This window comes from Mobula hypostoma, chromosome 3 (assembly GCF_963921235.1).
Source record: "Mobula hypostoma chromosome 3, sMobHyp1.1, whole genome shotgun sequence".
NCBI classification, from domain to species: domain Eukaryota; kingdom Metazoa; phylum Chordata; class Chondrichthyes; order Myliobatiformes; family Myliobatidae; genus Mobula; species Mobula hypostoma.
Genome location: NC_086099.1, coordinates 231,141,299 through 231,163,449, shown reverse-complemented (window position 1 = coordinate 231,163,449; position 22,151 = coordinate 231,141,299). Strand labels below are relative to the sequence as shown.

At 42.8% G+C, this 22,151-nt stretch overlaps 1 protein-coding gene across 2 annotated transcripts in view; it reads left to right on the top strand.

Moving 5' to 3' along the window:
- The window catches only part of LOC134344617 (poly(U)-binding-splicing factor PUF60-like), a 67,407-nt gene that overhangs the window by 30,067 nt on the left and 15,189 nt on the right, over window positions 1–22,151 (top strand). For both annotated transcript variants that reach the window (XM_063044738.1, XM_063044737.1), the window contains exons 6-7: window positions 6,471–6,563; window positions 10,056–10,269. In XM_063044738.1, the coding sequence (XP_062900808.1) occupies window positions 6,471–6,563; window positions 10,056–10,269 (307 nt within the window). The remainder of the gene's footprint in view (window positions 1–6,470; window positions 6,564–10,055; window positions 10,270–22,151) is intronic.

Sequence of the window (22,151 nt, the reverse complement as noted above, 5' to 3'; positions counted from 1 at the left end):
TCCCTAGTCACTGGTCTATAGTTTCCATGGTTATTCCTGGTTCCCTTCTTGAATAATGGAACAACATTAGCTACTTGCCAGCTCTCTTGAGACTTCACCTTTGTTTATAGAGGATACGAATATATTGGTCAAAGACCCAGCAATTTCTTCACTTGTCTCCTGAATAACCTGGGATATATTCCATCAGCCTTGGGGACATCCACGTTAATGTTCTTTAAGACAAGGCCTCCCCCATATCCTTCCCATCGAAGCAAATGTTCCCCCTTTATACTTGAGTGTTCCCACTTTCTCCCTGGTTATACTGCTGTTGGAAATATGGAATGTCTTGGGATTTTCTTTAATTCTACTTGCAAGGACTTTTCATCCTTTCTGCTGGCTTTCCTAATTCTCTTTGGCTTTTTTATAATCCTCAAGGACTCTGTTTGATTCTTACTTCCTAAGCTTTATATACCTTTTTCTTCCGCACTAAAACAATGACTTCTCAACATCTGAGATTCTCTTGCCTTGCCATCCTTGTCCTTCCTGACTGGAACATGCTTGTCCTGTACTCAGCAGTCTTCCTCTTTAAACGCCCTCCATATGTCAGATGTGAACTTGCCCAAAAGCAGCTGTTCCCAATTAACTCTCCCTAATTCATGCCTAATGCTTTTGTAATTTGCTCTGCTCCAACTTAATACACTCCCATAAGGTCCATGCGTGTCCTTATCTCTAGTAATCTTAACACCTCAGGAATTGTCAGTGTTGGTCACTTGGCAGGCTCATTACCCAACACCAGATGCAGTACAGCCCCTCTTAGACTGTCTACAAGTTGATTTAAGAAACCCTCCTGGATAGACCTAACATATTCTGCCCCCATGTGTGCTGAGAAGGTCCCTTTTTATATTAACAAAGTTTAAGTTCCCTCTTTCCCCCATGACAGCAATCCTGTTGTTTTTAGACCTCTCCTTAATCTGCTGGTGTACTTTTCCCACAAGTCCTGGTGGCTATTGGGGGTGGTTCCTGTAGTATAATCCCATCAGTGATTTCCGTTTTTGAGGTCTACCCATGTAGACTCAGTGGATGAACGCTCCATTATGTTCCTCGGAATTAGGGACAATATCATAGCTGCATTCAAACTGCCTCCCCGCCCCCCCCCCCACCTTCCTGTCTATCTTTGCTAAAACATATTCTTAAATGCATATCCTTGTGTTCCTCTAATATTTGATATATCCTTCCTGGAAGAAAGATTCCAACTATCTATCCTATTCATGCCTCTAATTTTATTTGCTTCTAACAGGTCTTTGTCTTAGCTCCAGAGAAAATATCCTATGTTTGCGAAACTTGTCCTTGTAGCTAAAATCCTCTACTCTCCTTGGTGATTTTTATATATTTATGGTGCAGAAACGGACCTGAGGAATATCCTGTCTTTGAGCTTAGTCGCACTAACCCCTTCAGTTCTAACACTTGCTACATTGCCTTTTTCATGGTGATTCAGGTGTTTGTCATTGGTGCCACCACCCAGTGAACTGCAAATTACCACCATTCTGTCAGTGAAGAAGTATTTAGATGCCATCTAAACTGCCTCTTATCCTAAACCTTTCCCCTCAATTTGCCAGGAGACAAATATCAAGTTTAGGAGGAGGGATGTTATGTTGCAGTTATATAAATCATTGGAGAGATTGCACTTGGAGTATTGTAAAGTTTTAGTCACCTTGTTATATAAAGCATTGTCAAGCGAGAGAGGGTGTAGAAGAGCTTTTTGAGGATAGCTGGATTAGAGGGCCCGAGTTACAGGGAGAGGTTGGCCATGCTGGATCTTTGTTCCTTGAAGTATAGCAGACTGAGGGGTGACCTCAGAAGTTCATGAGGGTATGGATAAGTGGTTGGCTATCGTTTTCTCCCCCAGGGTTGGGAGTCCAAAATGAGAGGACATGGATACAAGGTGAGAGGATAGGGATTCAAGAGAGCTGTTTACACTGAGTGGTGAGTGTGGGGAATGAGCTGCCTGAGAAACTGGTTAACTGGTACAAATTGTGATTTCATGAGGCATTTGGATAGGTAAATAGGGGGGGGCAGGCTTAGAGGGTTATGGGTTGAAGATTTGTGACTGGGGCTAGCAGGGAGGCTGCTGTGGTTGTATGGACCAGTTGGGCCAAAGGGCCTGTTCCCATTCATTATAACTTAATGATAGCAGCATTTAAGATGTATTTCGACAACCATGTGGATGGGTAGAGAATGGAGGGATATGAATTGTGCGTGTAGATGGGGTCAGTTTCATATGGCTTTGTAGTCAGCAATTGCTATGGGCTGGAGGGCTGGAGTGCTGCATGGCTTCAAACCTCTTCGTATTAAATGTCCATTCATTCACGTTTTCTGTTATATACAGTTTATAAAATTCAGATAATTTCATAATCAGAAAAGAACAGCACAGAAGCATAAACTTTCGGCACATCTAGTCTGTGCTGAACTATTTAAACTGAGTACTGCCATCGACCTGCCTTCCATGTTCCTACCATCTGTGTACCTACCCAGACTTGAACGTTGAAATTGAGCTTGCTATTTGTGCTGGCAGCTTGTTCCACACTCTCATGACCCTCTGAGTGAAGTTTCCCCTCATGCTCCCCTTAAACTTTTCACCTTTCACCTTTAACCCATGACCTTCGGCTGTAGTCCCACCCAAACTGAATGGAAAAAGTCTGCTTGCGTTTACCCCATGTATACCCCTCATTATTCTGTATACCTCTATTGAATCTCCTCTCAATCTTGTATGTTCCAAGGAATAAAGTCTTAACCTGTTCAATCTTTCCTTATAACTCAGGTCCTCCAGAGCTGACGACATCCTTGTAAATTTTCTCTGTTCTCTTTCAATCTTATTTACATCTTTATTGTAGTAGGTGACTGAAACTGCTCACAATACACCAAATTGGGCCTCACTAATGGCTTGTATAACTTCAACATAACATCCGATCTCCTGTATTCAGTACATTGATTTATAAAGGCCAATGTGCCAAAATCTTTCTTTTAAACCCTATCTACCTGTGCTGTCACTTTCAATGAACTATAGTCCTGTATTCCCAGATCCCTTTGTTCTACCACACTCAGCATTCACTGTGTAAGGCTTGCCCTCGTTGGTCCTTCTGAAGTGAAACACCTTGCACTTGTCTGCATTAAATTCCATCTGCCATTTTTCAGTCCAGCTGGTCCAGATCCTGATGCAGGCTTTGATAGTCTTCCTTGCTGTTGACTACAGCCCCAATCTTGCTGTCATCTGCAAACATGCTGATCCAGTTAACCACATTATCATCCAAATCATTGTTAGAGTTGACAAAAGACATTGGACCCAGGATTGATCCTTGGGGCACACCACTAGTCACAGGCCTCCAGTCAGAGGGCAACCCTCTACCACCTCTCTCTGGCTTCTCTGACAAAGCCAATGTCTAATCCACTTTACTACTTCATTGTGAATGCCGAGTGACTGAACCCTCTTGACTAACCTCCCATGCGATACCTTGTCAAATGCCTTGCGATGGTCCATGTAGACAACATCCCTGCCTGCCTTCGTCCTCTTTCCTGGTAACTTCCTTGAAAAACTATAAGATTGGTTAGATATGACTTACCATGCATGAAGCCATGCTGAGTATTCTTAATCATTCCATGTCTATCCAAATACTCGTATCTGGTCACTTAGAACACCTTCCAATAACTTTCCCACTGACTCACTGGCGTATTACTTCCTGGTTAGTTTTTAGAGCCTTTCTTAAACAGTTGAACAACATTGACTATCCTCGAATCCTCTGCTACCTCTCCTGTCACTGAGGATGATTTGAATATCTCTGCTAGGGCCCCAAGGTCATCATGATATGTGCTTTTTTGCTTACACTGAGTGTGTAAAGGGCCATTTATTTCATTCATGTTTTATGTCTCAATCCACTCTTAACACAGTTCTTCTGATACATTTATACTTCAGCCTTCTACATGGCACCTTGTCGGATGCTTTTTGGAAATCTGAATTTACTCCCGTTCCCTTCTTGTCAATTGCTCTTGTTACATCCTTAAAACAGTTTCAGCGGAGTTGTCAAGCATGATTTATTTTGATTAAGCTGTTAACTGGGTTTAATTTATATTCAGTTTCCCAAAATGATTAGCTACTTTCTTTGATTATTGACTCCAGCATTTTTCCATTAGTAGCTATTAAACTAATGGCAGGTCCTTGCCATTTTCTTTTTTCCCCTTTTTTTTCCAACAGTGGAATCTTTGGTTAGTTTACAATCTGGTATCCTCTCAGAGCTACAAAAAAAATGTCAACCAGCATGTCCACTATCTGTAGCCATTTCCTTTAAATCCCTATCACGCAATCCATCAGATCCTGATAACTTGTCCATCTTTAGCCTCCTGAATTTCTCCAAAATTTATGCTTTGTAGGGAGAATTATTAAGTTCTGAAAGTGTCTTTTAAACTTGCAATATTGCAGCCCAATTTTTCTGTGCCCTCACCTATGATAATAAATATGACTTCACCACCACCCTATTGGTTTATGTCACAAACAAGAGAAAATCTGCAGGTGCTGGAAATTTGAGCAACGTACACAAAATGTTGGAGGAATTCAGCGGCCAGGCAGCATCTATGGAAAAAAAATACAGTCAATGTTTCAGGCCGAAACCCTTCGGTAGGACTGGAGTAAAAAAGCTGAGGAGTAGATTTGAAAGGTGGTGGAGGGAAGAGAGAAACACCAGGCAATAGCTGAAACTTGGAAGGTGAGGGATGAAGCAAAGAGCTAGGAAGTTGATTGGTGAAAGCATGTCTAAGATAAACCAATGGACTCTCACAGCTACCTGGACTATACCTCATCCCACCCTGCCGTGTAGCAAAATGCCATCTCCCTCGCTTAATTCCTCCATCTCTGCCACATTTGCTCTCAGCATGAAGCTTTTCATTCTAGAGCGAAGGAGATAGAAACCTAGAAACATTGAAAATCTGCAGCACAATACAGACTCTTCGGCCCACAATGCTGTGCTGAACATAATCCCTGTCTTAGAAATTACCTATGGTTACCCATAGCCCTCTATTTTTTTTGAAGCTCCAAGTACCTTTCCAATAGTCTCTTAAAAGATCCTATTGTATCCGCCTCCACCACTGTCGCCGGCAGCCCATTCCACGCACTCACCACTTTCTGCGTTTTTAAAAAAAACTTACCCTGACATCTCTGTACCTACTTCTAAGCACCTTAAAACTGTGCCTTCTTGTGCTAGCCATTTCAGCCCTGGGAAAAAGCCTCTGACTATCCACACGATCAAAGCCTCAATGTCCTCCTTTTTCAAAGAGAAAAACACTAGACGATGGGTGAAACTTGGTTGGGGTGGGATGAAGCAAAGAGCTAGGAAGTTGATGGGTGAAAGAGAAGGCCATGGAAGAGAGAAGAAAGAAGGAAGGGGGCAGAGGAGCACCAGAGGGAGGTGATGGGCAGCCAAGGTGATGGGCAACATGAGAGAGGGACAAGGGAATGGGAAATGGTGAGGGGAAGGGTGGAGGCATTACTGGAAGTTTGAGAAATCGATGTCACGCCATCAGGTTGGAGACTACCCAAACACCTTGACTACTGTATTTGCTCTCCTTTCTGATTCTGCATCCCTAATGTTTTGATACTCAGCCTGTTGGCTGCAACTAAGTCCCATCAACTGCCTGTCCTTTCTGACAGTCTGACTGCACAGTATCTTTAATTTTTTACCATCTGTCCTATCCTGAGTTCCTTCACTCTGGTTCCCACCCCCCTGCCCTATCTACTTGAGTGACTACGATGGAGAGGCAAATTGGGTGAGGATTTGGCCAGAGACATGGAATTTTAGCATCCTTTCTAATGCAGCAAAAAGCTAACCTGGGATGCGCATTATTGAATAAGTAGAATCTTTTTAATTTCATGGGAGTTTGAATTCAAAAGTACAGTTTTAGTTGCATGGAGCCGAGAGTCATTTTGATTACTCAGTGAGAATCTGCACTGCAAAATGTATTTGTTTTTCAGGAGAATTATCTGAGGGAAGCTGGGGCCAAAAGTGTTCTAACTATAGAATGGTTGCATGTTGTAATGTGTGGGATGATTTCAGAAAGGTGCCTTGGGTGTTAGGTTAACCCAAGGACAAATTGAATGGCTTCATCTAGTCATTGAAGTCGAGGTGGGAAGACAAGCTGTTTTAAGATTGAGAGACAGGGCATTGGAACTGTGGCAACACCACGGTAGACCAACGTCCTTTCAAATTTCTCAATAATGAGGAGCAGCAACCCTCCCTAAATGGTTGCCTTAGAAACAAAGGTGGAAGAGTGCAGTGATTAATTGGGAAAAGCTTATGCAGCCTCCAACCTGCTGTACAGGTTTGTCAGTTCGTTGAAGTTTTATTGTGTGTTTTTGTGATGACTGGGGCCGCTGCTGGTTAACTGGCGCTATAGATTGCACTGTGCTCTAGTGGACTAGAAAGTGAGGCCCTTCCTTTTACTCGCAGGGGTTTGCCTTTGTGGAGTACGAGGTTCCAGAGGCAGCTCAACTTGCCCTTGAGCAGATGAACTCGGTGATGTTGGGAGGCAGAAATATCAAGGTAAGTCACTCAAATACATTAATGTGTGGGCTGTGCGACCACAGCAGACTAAGGTCCTTTCGATTGCATCAATGTGAAATGTATCTGTGGTATATGAAAGAAATGAAGCATTGAAGCAGATGTAGTTGGTGATAAATGGATTGTGGTTGTGAAATTGGTGGTTGTAAGTGGCTGTGGCTATCTGTGGTAATGGGAAAAGCTCATTTTGTTGTCATCTATTTGGTAGTGTTGTAGACAGCTAGATGTTCCTCTGCAATTCACAACTTGATTCAGTTATATTTTTAATAATTAATGTGCACTGGTCAAGTGCTGCTTCACTTATCTTGATGTGATTTGGGTGGTCACTCCACCCCTAACCCCTTCCCTCAAACAACCAAAGCACCCCAGCAGATATTCAGGTGCCGTATGATGTAGCAATTTTCACATTACAGGTTACGTCTCGACTTGTAGGTTTATTTATAGTAGACAGAGATGTTCTGGATTCATTGGTTAAGGGGTGTCACAGGCATACTGTATATTAATGCATGCCTCAGCAACTGATCAGGGATATGCTTCAACACATGATCAAATGTGACAATAGGACCGTCCATTTGAGACACTTGTCACTGCTCTAACTTGTTAACCATCCAACAACTGGTAAGTAAATTTAGGGATAGCTGGTAAATAGAGGAACTGATGTGCTAATGATGATGCACAATTGGCTATTGAGCGTTGAGAGAATTGCACATCTTGTATGGCTTAAGTAGACTTCTGAGGGGAGCTAGATTTACACAAGGTTAGAGATCTAACTGTTTTGGGCACAGGTTTCATTGCAAGAAAATCCGAAACATTGGGCTTGGTCACTTGTTTGTGTCTACCATGAAGGCTAAAGACTGTCACTGAAATCATAGCATTGTGGAAAGCAGGGATAGCTGAGCTGTGAGGAGTTTAGGGTAGTTGGGTGCCGTGAATATGTTGAATATGTGTATTCCAGACGGTGGGTGCAGTGCTGCAAGTTGTTCCTAGATTAATATGGTTTAAAGATGTTGCGAGGGGGAGATTTGGGATAGGGTAGACATGTGAATGGAGTGAAGAACATAATAATGCAAGGTAGAGAGAGAGAGAGCAGATGAGGTTAAATGTTCTGGGACAGAAGATCATCAGACAGAGTGCACAATATTTAGTGTCCTGATTGGTCTTGTGGAAAGGTATTGATAATAGTGAATAGTGAGTGTTAACTGTTTGAGCTTCCTGAGCTGGGTTTGTGGAGAGCAAAAACCTTGGTGACTTTACAATGGATCCCGAGTTTAACCTCAGTTCCTCCAGTCCTCATTAAAGCAGCGTTTTTGTGCCCATGTTTAATCTCTAGGATTTTACTAATTTTTATGAATGCTGCCATAACGGTTCCTATGATGTGATTAGAAACGACCTCTTTTCTTTGTGTCTCTTCCAAGCTTTCATATAGAGCAGGATTCGGCTGCAGAGCGCCCTCCTCGCCAGCCAAGCAGCCTGTCTGTTCAGAAGAAGCAGCAGCTATAAATTCCAGCATTAAGGTGCCACAGCCAGGAGCACACGGCATTCTGAGTGACTGCACCTCCCAGGACCATCCTGGGGTTTGGAGGGAGGGAGCCAGGCAGACTGGGCTGGGTTTTGCCTATCTTCCCTCTGCAATATTTTTTCTAGTGATGTTTTCATGAAAAGCAATTGCAGGACATTAGACTGGAGTTTTGTTTTAAAAAAATTACATAGCATCTATTCTTGGCTTGTCCTGTTGGCAGCTGGCTCTGACCATATCTTTGTTTTGTGTGGAGTACAGGGGAGACTTTGAGCAGGAACTGTGGGTTTGGCTTAGTTACCTGCCAGTGAAATCTGTGGAGCTGTGCTTCACTTGACAATGCTTGACTGTTTTCAATCAAGTGAAAGATCCCTTTTGTAAAAGTAGTTGGAAGATTATACACGGAACTGACTGGATCATAGAGAAGGGCGGCATTAACCGACTCTGTCTGGACCCTTAATTATAACCAGACACTACAGTGATCTCTGGACATCCATTCTGTGTGCTGACACTTTGCTTGTTGTTCACTGTGCCATCTGCACCTCTGGATGTTCTCATTGTTCTGCTCATTGGGGTCACAATCCCATGTTCGCTTTTTTCTTGTAAAGAATGGCAACGCTGTGCTTGGAGTTGGACCCTTGATAGTTATGTGCACAAAAAGTTAGTTGGAACTCTTGCTAGCCTGCACTTCAAGTATTTTTTTCTTGTTTCGTGCTGCAGATCTAGTTTAAATCTTTATTGATTTAAAATATCAGTGCGTCCTGTACTGTGAAGGAAGGCACTCTCTGCTCACTTCCCCTGTGCATCCTCAATGTGTTGGACATTTTACATCAACTGGACAATGAGGAACCTGCATCGTTTTAGTTTCCCACCTACTAGCAAATCAGCTTGTAATTCAACTTCCAAATAATAAATGCATAAGTTTTGAAACCAGTCTCCGATCTCTTCTTTCCAACCACCCTCCGTGTTTACTGCAATGGTTCTGTCCTGTCTCCACAGCAGGTTGCACTTAGCTTCTGATTTACATTGTCATGCCTCTATGTTCTGCGATTGGCTGGGGGGACAAGTCAGGGCCGTCCCAGTAAACATAGACTCAGATGTCAGCTTGTGTTTGGTATCTGTTAAAGGGGCCTTCAGCCCATTTAAAAAGTGGTAAGTTTCAACAGCTTGCTGTCAGGCACAATCCTCTGCCAATAGTTCCGAATCACGTGCTGCTGTGTTGGAGAGAAATCCAGCTCGTGACGTTGCTTTTTCTCCCACTGCCTGGTGTCGCTGCTTGTGCTCCTACCTGTGGCGTATTCTGGGTGGGGTGACATCACTCCGGTCTGCTTGTTCTGTAGCTGTCCTGTACAAATCATCCACAGCTGAATGATTTCTGTGGAAGGTTTTGTACAGTGCAGCTGCAGTGATGTCATTCTACCCAGAATGCACCCCAGGGAGGTGTGTGGGCTGCCTAACTCTTCCTTCCCCCCCCTCACTCCCTATACATGCCCTTTCCCGGTGGTGAACAAACGCGAGGTGACGGGGTGGATTTCTCCGCAGTACCACAACGTGTGGCTCGGAGCACTTGGCAGGGGATTGTGTGTGGGAGCAGGAAATTTACTGTTTTTTAAATGAGGTGTAGTTTCCCTTTAATTAGATGTGCCAGCATGCTACATACTCTCCTGGAAAACACTATGGTTTTCTTTGTGAATACTGGAGGCCAGTGTTCTTTGAGTGGTCTGGAAAAATAAATGAGCTTTGAAAGCAAGTCTCTTCCCAATGGAAGTAGACTCAGAGACCCACTCACTCCCATTACTGATGGGCACCTTTTGCAAATATTTCTGGGGCACTTACAATGTCCTAGGAAGATTCCAGTTAGCATCTCAGTTCTTAGCCTGTGTTTTTCAGGAGAAGTGGCATGGTTCGTATTAATTTCTAGCTTGGTCTGTAATTGGCGGGGGTTTCTTTTGTTACAGGTTGGCAGACCGAGTAACATAGGACAAGCTCAACCAATCATAGACCAGCTTGCAGAGGAAGCCAGGGCGTTTAACAGAATTTATGTCGCGTCCGTTCACCCGGATCTGTCGGATGATGACATTAAAAGTGTGTTCGAGGCCTTTGGAAAGATTAAATCCTGCACCTTGGCCCGAGACCCCACAACGGGGAAGCACAAAGGATATGGATTCATTGGTGAGTGTTCTGTTGGTAAAACTAGTTTCTTGACAGTATTGTGCAGAAAGAGAGGAACACACATTTATAAAATTAAAAAAATACAGGGCCTGTCATTTTTGTAAAGTGGAGTTGGACAGAGTAATAGCCTTTCACCTCAGGGACTTTCGCGACCTTTGCAGCCCAAGTAGATGGTGTGAAGGACTGCTCTCTGCTTCCTTTCAGATCCTCTGTATCAAGTTTAAACACTCTCCATCTAATTTCCTTTTGCTGTTTGATTTTATTTTCTTCCTACCTTGTTTTTCCCCATGCTAAAGCACCATGCTACCTCTAAATTTAACCAGACTGCCAGTCACTCAGCATTGAAAAGCCATCAGGATAGTACGTCAGAATTGGAAGCGTTGTCTGATGGAGTGGGAATAACTCCTGGAAGAAAAGGCTGATTGTTAGAATCACAGAGGACAAGCTGTGCATTTCATCGTAACCACTGCCAGAGCTGGTAACAGTGGGAACATATTTATTCCTTAGTGCCATCAGCCCTTTTCCTTTCCTCCTATTAGTTGATGCTGCTTCAACTAGTACTGCTTAAAGTATAGATCTTTATGCACGTGTATGCAGGCTGGCAAGCTGACTTGTCGATATAGGTCACACAGACACTTTTGTGCCATGGGCACAGCCACTGTGCAAGGATGCTGCATTTTTAACATCCAGGTTTTCGTCGTCACTGTAATCCAAGACTTGTGCCAGCTCTGTTATCTGGAACTTGTGGAGTCGGGCATTCTTCATCTGTGCTGCCACTACAGAGTGATATGTAAGCAATCCTTAATCTCTGACACTTCGATACTGCTGTTGACCATTCCTGTTTGACTGTTACATAATGTATCAGTTATTGCTAGCTAACTACAGATATGTATTGTACGTTCTGTCTAAACACAGCACTTGTCTTGAAACCTAGAATCCAGGGTGAATGGGGAGGGGGGCTTGTAGTTCCTAAGTTTTCCAAGCTTTCCTTGTCTTTCTGTAGCAGTTGTAGATGAACTGATTGTTGTGATTAGTCAACTACTACCTTTACAGCTACCAGGATGCTAGTGGTCAATTTGATATCCTGCAGTGTCCTGACTTCAGATAATTCCTGTTGCAGTTCAGAAGGAAAATGAACCAGCAACTGGGAAAAAGTTGTCAGCCAAACTTGAGAGTTGAGCATGAAATGAATGTGTTGCAAAAGTGGGCACTATATCCAGTTGCAGGTTGACCATGCCAACGCTTCTAGCCTGGATGTACTAAGTAGTTGGTTCCATTTAAAAATTTCTGTATTGTCTGCAGTGTCAGTAGAAAACAGCATCGGTTGACCAAGATGACTTATGTGCAGTACTGATCATACCCTGGATACTGAATGGTGAAGCTGGGTGCTTGCATTGATGATTCCGATGTTTTACAGCTTCAGGAAGATTATCTGATCTCACCATTTTGGGTTGGTAAGAGAATTTGGTGGATGGAATTGTGATTATTTTAACTGTACAGTTAGACTTGTTAGGCTAAATGGACTTCTATCTCACGCAAAGTGATGCTTTTATGGATGAGTTAGCAGAGAGGAAATCAGTTACCTGGTCTGAATGAGATGCATCCTAATTTCTGAGGGAGCAAAGGGAGGACTGTACTATGACACTACTGAGGCCTGACCATTCTCTCCTAAAAATCCATTGACTGGGCGCTAGGTGCCTTAAAAATGCAAGGATGCTGCAGAGCTGTGACAAACCTGTAAGTGTAGATCAGTCATTTTAAACCCTCTGATGTTTATCTAAACTAATCCTTATTGTCGCCTTTAATTCCATATCCCTCTATGCCTCGCTCATTCAAATAACTCTCAAGGTGCTGTTCCTGCCTCCAACAGCATCTCCTTCCAGTTACCAACTACGTATGTGTGGCATCATTTAGCCTTCAGATCCCCTCTTGGGACAGATGAGGTTGTGAGGAGGGAGAGGAACTTATCAGTGGAGGTCAAGGACTGGGGCGGAGAATGAAGATGAATGATAGATGAGTGGATTCAGTGTTAACTGCACTATGGAAGGCTGTAGTGGAGTCAGATTTCCTTGTTCAAGAGGAAGGATTAGGATTTTAGGAGGAAGGAATTCAGTGGGATGTGGGAGAGGGTACTAACTTGAGTTGAACTTGCAGAATTGGTGCAGTCCCAAGACCACATAGTCTACGCAGTAAACATTTAACCATTGAGAACTGGCTGGTGATGATAGCACCTCTGGACTTGGTGTTGGGCTGTGAACTGTGGATTTCTGCTTCAATTTTTGGTCTGGCCATGTGAGTTGGTTTCAGACAGACTGTTCCCTGCTATGAATTATGACTCCTAGGCATTACACATTGATATCAAGCTGGAGGCTTTGTGGATGAGTACAGTATGGTTCTGTTTCACCCATTACTGTAAGATATAGGAGCAGAATTAGGCCATTAGGCTCATTGAGTCTGCTCTACCATTTCATCATGGTTGCTCCATTTTCCAACCCCAATCTCCTACCGTCTTCCTATATCCCTTCATGACCTGACCAATTAAGCATCTATCAACCTCTGCCTTAAATATACATGTAGACTTTGCCTCCACAGCTGCCAGTGGCAAAGAATTTCACAGATTCACCACTCTGGCTACAGAAATTCCTCCATTCCTCTGTCCTGAAAGGATGCCCCTCTATTCTGAGGCTGTGTCCTCTGGTCTTAGACTCTCCCACCATAGGAAACATCCTCTCCACATCCACTGTATCGAGGCCTTTCACCATTCGATAGGTTTCAATGAGGTCACCCCTCATTCTTCTAAATTCCGGTGAATACAGGCACAGAGCCATCGTACACTCTTCATATGACAAGCTGTTTAAACCTGGAATCATTTTCGTGAACCTTCTTTGAACCGTTTCTAGTTCAGCACATCCTTTTTAAGATAACGGGCTTTAGCGAATCCTGCAGAAGGACTCCCAAGTCCCTTTGCGCCTCAGTTTTTCATATTTTCTCTCCATTTAGAAAATAGTCAACCCTTTCATTTATTCTACCAAAGTGTTTGACCAATACACTTCCCAATACTGTATTCTGTCTGCCACTTCTTTGTCCATTCTCCAAATCTAAGTCTTCTTGTAGCCTCTCCACTTCCTCAAAACCACCTGCCCCTACATCAGTTCCATTATCCAAATCATTAACATATAACGTAAAAAGAATCAATCCAAAAACACAGATCCCTGTGGAACACCACTAGTCACCGACAGCTGACTAGAAAAGGCTCCTTTTATTCCCACTCTTTTGCCTCCTGCCAATCAGCCACAGCTTTATCCATGCTAGAATTTTCCCTGTAGTACCATGGGCTCGTAGCTTGCTAAGTAGCCTCATGTGGCACTTTGTCAGAAGCCTTCTGAAAACCCAATACACAACATCAACTGATTTTCTTTAGTCTATCCCGCTTGTTATTTCTTCAAAGAATTCTGAAAGATTTATCAGGCAGGATTTTCTCTTGAAGAAACGATGCTGACTATGGCCTATTCAAGTACCCCAAAACTACATCCTTAACAATCAACTCCAACATCTTCCCAACCACTGAGGTCAGACTAACTGGTCAGAAATGTACTTTCTTCTGCCTCCCTCCCTTATTGAAGAGTGGAGTGACAGTTGCAATTTTCCAGTCTTCCGGAATCATTCCAGAATCTAGTCATTCTTGAAAGATCATTACTATTGCCTCCACAATCTCTTCAGCCACCTCTTTCAGGACTCTGGGGCGTACACCATCTGGTCCAGGTGAGCTATCTACTTTCTGACTTTTCAGTTTCCAAAGAACCTTCTCCCTAGTAATGGTAACTTCACACACCTCATGACCCCTGACACCTGGAACTATCACCATACTGCTAGCGTCTTCCACAGAGATGACTGATGCAAAATACTTTAGTCAATTCATCCGCCATTTCCTTTTCCCTCATTACTACCTCTCCAGCATAATTTTCCAATGGCCCGATACCCACTCTTGCATCTCTTTTACACTTATGTACCTGAAAAAACTTTTGGTATCCACTTTAATATTATTGGCTTGCTTACTTTCATCTTTAGTTGTCTTCTGTTGGTATTTGAAAGCTTCTGTATCCTCTGATTTTTGCTCTATTAAATGTCCTCTCTTTGGCTTTTATGTTGGCTTTGACTTCTGTTGTTAGCCACGGTTGTCTTGCCTTTAGAACAGTTCTTCCTATTCCTCTTTGGGATGTATATTTCGTTTGCCTTCCAAATTCTTTCCAGAAATTCCAGCCATTGCTACTCTACCATCATCCCTGCCAGTGTTCTTTTCCAATCAATTCTGGCCAACTCCCCTCTCATGCCTCTGTATTTCCCTTTACTCCACTGTAATACTGATACATCTGACTTTAGCTTCTCCTTCTCAAATTTCAGGGTGAATTTGATCATATTACCTATTTCTCTAAGGGTTATTTTACCTTAAGCTTTCTAATTCCTTCTGGTTCATTGCATAACACCCAATCCAGAACAGTTGATCTAAAAAACCATCTCATAGGCACTCTAGAAATTCTCCCTCCTGGAATCCAGAACCACCCTGATTTTCCCAATCTACCTGCATATTGAAATCTCCCATTTCTATTGTAACATTGCGCTTTTGGCATGCATTTTTTTATATCCCTTTCTAATTTGTAAACCACATTAGATTAGATTATGAAGATACGCAGTCCTCTTTTATTGTCATTTAGTAATGTATGCATTAAGAAATGATACAATATTTCTCCATGTGATAGCAGAAAAACACAGGACAGACCAAGACTGAAAAACTAACAAAACCACATAATTATAGCATATAGTTACAACAGTGCAACAATACCATAACTTGATGAAGAACAGTCCATGGCACAGTAAAAGAGTTCAAAGTCTCTCCAATGTCCCACATCTCACGCAGACGGGAGAAGGAAGAAAACTCTCCCTGCCATGCCCGACCACAGTCCGACTCTGAGTCGTCCGAAAACTTCGAGCCTCCGATCAGCCCTCCGACACCGAGTGCCGAGCACCATCTCTATCCGAACGATTCGACCTCAGCCTCGGTCGCCAGCAGCAGGCAAAGCCAGGGATTTTGAGGCCTTCCCTCCGGAAGTTTCTCGATCGCCCAGTAACAGCGGCAGCGAACCGGCGTTTCAGAAATTTCTCCAGATGTTCCACTGTGCTTTCACGTCTGTCTCCATCAAATCAGAATTGTCCATGGCACCTATTTAACAGAAACGATATCACTTTCACTGGAGAGCTGCACGTGTGCGTCGCGCTGCTATCTTCTCCTCCCGCACATCCTTACTACTGTTTGGGGGTTCTGTATATAACACTCACCAGGGTCTTTTTACCCTTGCAGTTCCTTAGCTCTATCCACAACAATTCAGCACCTTCTGACTGTGTGTCACCTCTTTCTTATGACTTGATTTCAATTTTTACCAATAGAGCAACACCACCCCCTTTGCCTTCCTGCCTGTCCTTTTGATACAATTGTACCCCTTAGACATTAAGCTCCCAGCTATAATCTTCTTTCAGCCACGATTCAGTGATACCTACAACATCATACATGCCAATCTGTAACTGTGCCACAAGTTCATATACCTTATTCCGTATACTGTGTGTATTCAAATATAACACCTTCAGATCTGTATTCACCCTTTAAAATATTGTCCACCTTTTACATTGCACCTCATCCTGTTGACTGCGGTTTTGTCCTATCATCAGGATCTCCTTGCTAGGAGTCTCAGTACACATTGTCTGTTTGTTAACCAACTACCTCATCTTCGGCATTATTACAACTGTATGATGCTCCCACTCTCACCCCCACCTCACCTCACCTCACCTGAGCTTCTAGCTGAGCAGTGGAATTTGCAGAGGAAGTTGAGATCAAATGTTGAAGTGACTGCAAGGCCTGCTTCACGAAGTGCCTGTGATAGAGTGGTGTGCAGAGCGACTATTGGAGGGAGAGGGTCTGGAAGTGATAAAGCTCAGCAAAGAAGTGAACTCGGTACAGAAGGTAAATAAAGGTGAGAAAGTGGGCTAGACTGGTGGTTGTGCTTTGCAGAATTACACATCCCATCCTGACAACGTGTCTCCCCACGTGTCTGTGGGCTCAGAACTATCGCAGTGCAGTTCACTTTCTATGTAAAAATGAACAGCACTATAATTTTACTTGCTGGCTCACAATGTGAGGACTGAAAAGAAATTTAGATTGACAAGATGAGATGACAGGTTGGGATGGAAGAACTGGAGAAAGCTAGGCTTTCAAAGCTTTGAATACAAGAATGAAACTTTCAAAGTTCATAGTAAGTTTATCATCAGAGTACATTTTGCCACCATATACAGCCCTGAGATTCATATTTTTGCAAGAAATCATGGTAAATGCAAGAAACACAATAGAATTAATGAAAGACTACACCCAATAGGACTGATAACAACCACTGCAAAAAAAAATACAATGGACTGTGCAAATACAAAGATAAAGAAATAATGATAATAAATAAGCAATAAATATCAAGAAGGTAAGATGGAGAGTCCTCAAAAATAAATCCATAGGTTGTGGGGAAAGTTCAGTGATGAGGCGAGTGAAGTTATCCCCTCTGGTTTAAGAGACTAGTAGTTGATGATAACTGTTTCTGAAGCTGTTGGTGTGGGTCCTCGGGTTCCTGTACCACCTTTCTTATGGCAGCAGCGAGAAGAGAGCATGGCCTTGGATGGTAGTGTTCCTTGATGATGAATGTTACTTTCCTGTGCTATTGTTCCCTTTACCAAAATGCATTATCATACATTTCCCAACACTATTCCACCTACCACTTTTTTGCCCATTATTCCAATTTGTCTAATTCCTGCTGCAATCATATTGCTTCTTCAGCACTACCTATCCCTCTACCTATCTTCGTATCATTCACAAACTTTGCCACAAAGCTGTCAATTCCATTATCTAAATCAATGACAAACAATGTGTAAAGTAGCGGTCCCAATACTGACCCTTGAGAAACACTGGTCACTGGCAGCTAACCAGAAAAGGACCCCTTTTCCCACTCGCTGCCTTCTGCCTGTCAGCCATTCCTCTATTCATGCCAGTATCTTTTCTGTAATGCCATAGGATTTTATCTTGTAAAGTAGCCTCGTGTGGCACCTTATCAAATGCCTTCTGAAAATCCAAGTAAATGACATGCATTGCCTCTGCTTTGTCCACTATGCTTGTTACTTTCTCAAAGAACTCTACTAGATTCGTCATGCAAAATTTCCCTTGACAGAAATTATGCTGACTTTGACTTATTTTATCCTTAGTCTCTAACTACCAAAAACCTTCATCCTTGATGAAAGACTCCAACACTTCCCCAGCCACTGAGGTTAGGCTAACTGGACTATAATTTCCTTTCTTTTGCCTTACTCCTTTCTAAGAGTGGAGTGACATTTGCAATCTTCCAGTCTTTGGGAACCATGTCAGAATCAACTGATTCTTGAAAGATCATGACCAATGGCATCTGTTATGTCTTCAGCAACCTCTCTCAGGACTCTAGGATGTGGTCCGTCTGGTCCAGATAACTTATCCACCTGAAGACCTTTGAGCTTGCCTAGCACTTTTTCCTTTGCAATAGCCATGGCGCTCCTGCTCCCTGTCACTCACGGACCTTTGGCACACTGCTAGTATCTTCCGCAATGAAGACTGATGCAGAGTGCTCGTTAGGTTCATCTGCCATTTCTTTGTCCCCTGTTACTAACTTACCAGCATTATTTTCCAGTGGTCCAATATGAACTCTCACCTCTCTTTTACTCTTTATATAACTGGAAAAAAAATCTTTTAGTATCTTGCTTTATATTATTGGCTAGTTTCCCCTCATATTTCACCTTTTCCCTTTTTATACCTTTTTTTAGTTGTCTTTTGGTGGATTTTAAGAGCTTCCCAATCATCCAACCTCCCACTCACTTCTCTGCTACCTTATATGCCCTTTCCTTGGCTTTTATGTAGTCTTTACCTTCCCTTGTTTGCCTACCCCTAACATTTGAGAACTACTTCTGTGGGACATACCTATCCTGCATCTTGTGAAATATTCCCAGAAACTTCAGCCACCTCAGCTCTGCCATCATCCTCGCCAATGTCCTCCTCCAATCCACCCAGGCAATTCCCTTTGTTCCACTTGTGCTTCTTTCTTTCAAATTGCAGTACAGATTCAATTATATTATGATCACTGCCTCCTAAGTGTTCCTTTACATTAAGGTCCTAATAAGATCAGGGTTATTATACAATGCCCAATCTAAGATATCAGGCTCGAGCATAAGCTGCTTTAAGTCATCTCACAAGCATTAAACAAATTCCCTCTCTTGTGATTTGCCAATCCCCTTGTATATTGACGTCCCCCATGACAATTGTCTCATTACCCTTATTACATACCTTTTCCAGTTTCCTTTGCAATCTCAACCTCACATCTTGGCTACTATTTGGAGACCTATATATGATTCCCATAATATTTTTTTTTACCCTTGCAGTTTCTTAACTCCACCCACAAAGATTCAACATTCTCTTACTCTTGTCACCTCTTTCTAAAGATTTATAGCGAGAGGATTCGAGTACAGGAGCAGGGAGGTACTACTGCAGTTGTACAAGGCCTTGGTGAGACCACACCTGGAGTATTGTGTGCAGTTTTGGTCCCCTAATCTGAGGAAAGACATCTTTGCCATAGAGGGAGTACAAAGAAGGTTCACCAGATTGATTCCTGGGATGGCAGGTCTTTCATATGAAGAAAGACTGGATGAACTGGGCTTGTACTCGTTGGAATTTAGAAGATTGAGGGGGGATCTGATTGAAACGTATAAGATCCTAAAGGGATTGGACAGGCTAGATGCGGGAAGATTGTTCCCGATGTTGGGGAGGTCCAGAACGAGGGGTCACAGTTTGAGGATAGAGGGGAAGCCTTTTAGGACCGAAATTAGGAAAAACTTCTTCACACAGAGAGTGGTGAATCTGTGGAATTCTCTGCCACAGCAAACTGTTGAGGCCAGTTCATTAGCTATGTTTAAAAGGAAGTTAGATATGGCCCTTGTGGCTACAGGGGTCAGGGGGTATGGAGGGAAGGCTGGGTTCTGAGTTGGATGATCAGCCATGATCATAATAAATGGCGGTGCAGGCTCAAAGGGCCGAATGGCCTACTCCTGCACCTATTTTCTATGTTTCTATGTTTCTATTTCTATGTAATTCCATCTCTTACCAACAGTCACGGCACCGCCTGTCCTATCCTTTCAATACAAAGTATATCCTTTAAGCTCTTAACTACGTCATAAGTGAGTAGAGCATGGGGCTAAGCGCACAGCCTTGTGGTGCACCTGCTGATTGTGAAGATCAGAGGTTCAAAGGTCCAATTTAGTGTCAGGCAAATGTTTACGAAATACACCCTGACACCCTGAAATGCTTTTTCTTTGCAAAACATCCACAAAAACAGAGACGTGCCCCAAAGAATGAATGGTAGTTAAACGTGAGAACCCCAAAGTCCCCTCCCCCAGCTCCCCGCTACCAAGCACAAACAAACGTGAGCTAGGCGATAGCAAAGACACAGACCTTGCAGTTATCCCAAAGACTATTGCATTTCATCCGGCATTCGACAAACCACAGGTTCTCTCTCTCCCTAATAAAGAAGAGGGAGGTGTCCCCCATTTTCACAGCGAGCAGGAGACCTAACAACAACCCGCTGGTTTATGATGTTAAAAAGTCCATTTCGTCACTTTTCACAAGCTCTATGCCCAAAGATCGCAAAGATCAAGGGCCTTCGGGCCAACAGTGAAAGATTTTCTAGCCTCCCCAACGACAGACGTGTCTCCTGCTGTGACAGTGACCCTCGATCTGCCCGTCTCCAGGGCTCTGAGATCTTAGGCTTCCAAACACAAGGCAGACTCTCAGGCTGAACCTTGGTGTGCCTGAAACCCTGAGAAAGGGTCCTGTTCCCACAAAGAGCCGAAGTCTGCGTGTAACTCCAGATCAGGGTCTTCAAAAGATGTTGCCAGTCCGAACTGACTGGGGGTTGCAAGTGACAATGTTGAGGATCCAATTGCAGAAGGATGTATTGAGGCCAAGATCTTGGGGTTTATTGATTAGTTTTGAGGGTATGATTGTATTGAATGCTGAGCTTTAGTTAATGAAGAGCATCCTGACGTATGTATCTTTGAAGACCAGGTGTTCCAGGCTTGAGTGGAGAGGTAATGAAATGGAGTCTGCTGTTGACCTGGAGACGATAGGCAAATTGGAGCAGATCCGAGTCGATTCTCAGGCAAGAAGTGATACATTTTTCCACAAGCCATCACTTATTTACCGTGCCTATAAAAAGTATTCACCTCCCTTGGAAGTTTTCATGTTTTACTATTTTACAACATTGAATCACGATGGATTTAATTTTGTTTTTTTGGCATCGATTAACAGAAAGACTCTTTCATGTGAAAGCAGGTCTCTGCAAAGTATATGCCGTCTCTCCCATTTCAGCCGCTGAAGCTTGTGCCATATTCTTTCCACTTCTTGCTGAGTGACTTAACTGTACTCCAATGGATATTCAATGATTTGGAAATTTTCTTGTATCCATCTCCCGAAGTGCTTTCCAACAACCTTTTTGCAGAGTTGCTTGGAGTGAACTTTTGTCTTCATGGAGTAGTTTTTGCCAGGATACTTACTCACCAGACTTTCCAGATACAGGTGTGTTTTTACTACAACCAGTTGAAACACCTTGACTGCACGCAGTGATCTCCATTTAACTAATTATGTGACTTCTAAATCCAATTGGCTACACCAGTGATAATTTGGTATGTCGTATTAGTGGGGTGAATACTTAATGTAATCAATTACTTTGTATTGATAATTAATTTGGATCACTTTGTAGAAATCTGTTTTCACTTTGAGACACGAAAGAGTCTTTTTCTGTTGATCAGTGTCAAAAAAAGCCAAATTAAATCTACTGTGGTTGTGTTGTAAAACAATAAAACATGAAAACTTCTGGAATTTAAAGAGTAGTCTGCAAATACTCAGCAGGTCAGACAGCATCTGCATAGAAATGACTAACGTTTCAGGCTGGTGATCTTTCTGTCACAACTCTTACTCCATAGCTGTGCAGTTTATTTCATTGTCCCTTTTGAAAGATGTCAGTCAGTCTTTCAGGGTACCAATGATGATGAGTTTATTATTAGATTCTTGTGTCAGTCATCTCTAGATCTTTTGCCATCACCCTCATTTCAGTGGTTCTGACTCGGTTAGTGGGTACAGTATGTTAATTGCTTTAATCTGCCTTCAGAAGAGCTGACTGATTAGGAGATGGTTGGGGGACTGATTGGTATCTTCTGATGGCAGTAATTGCTTGAGTGAGGAGCACTGTGTAGCTGTGCATGTATGGATTTAAAATCTGGTATTTGCAATGCACAGGCTGAATATAGAGTTTCGCCACTTGGTGGCGAGCCAGCATATTTGTTATTTGCCTGACCCCTAACTCAAGTTCTTTCATTGAGACAGACGAACATAATCACTGCCGAACTATGCCTGCTGCGTTGCGAAGACCTTTGACCAAAGCTAACCAGTGTACTTGTTTCACCTTGATTGAAATTTGGAAAGGAAGTTTTCATGCTATTTGTTTGGGCTGGATTTGAACTTGGGTCCCAGAGGTGAAATGGCTTTTTGATTTGTTAGTGTCCTCCTTGCACTCGATCGTACAGGTAAAAATTGGTTTGGTGCAAGTAATTGGTTTGGTGCAAGTTTGTTTTCATGCTTGGTCGGTAGGCATACAATGATAATGACTTCATTGCAATGTTTTTAATGTCACCACTACTGGAAGAAGTACAAACATGCTGAGTGGTATTCTGCCACAGTACAGTTTAATCGGTTAATTTTTAACACAATGGACAATACTCAA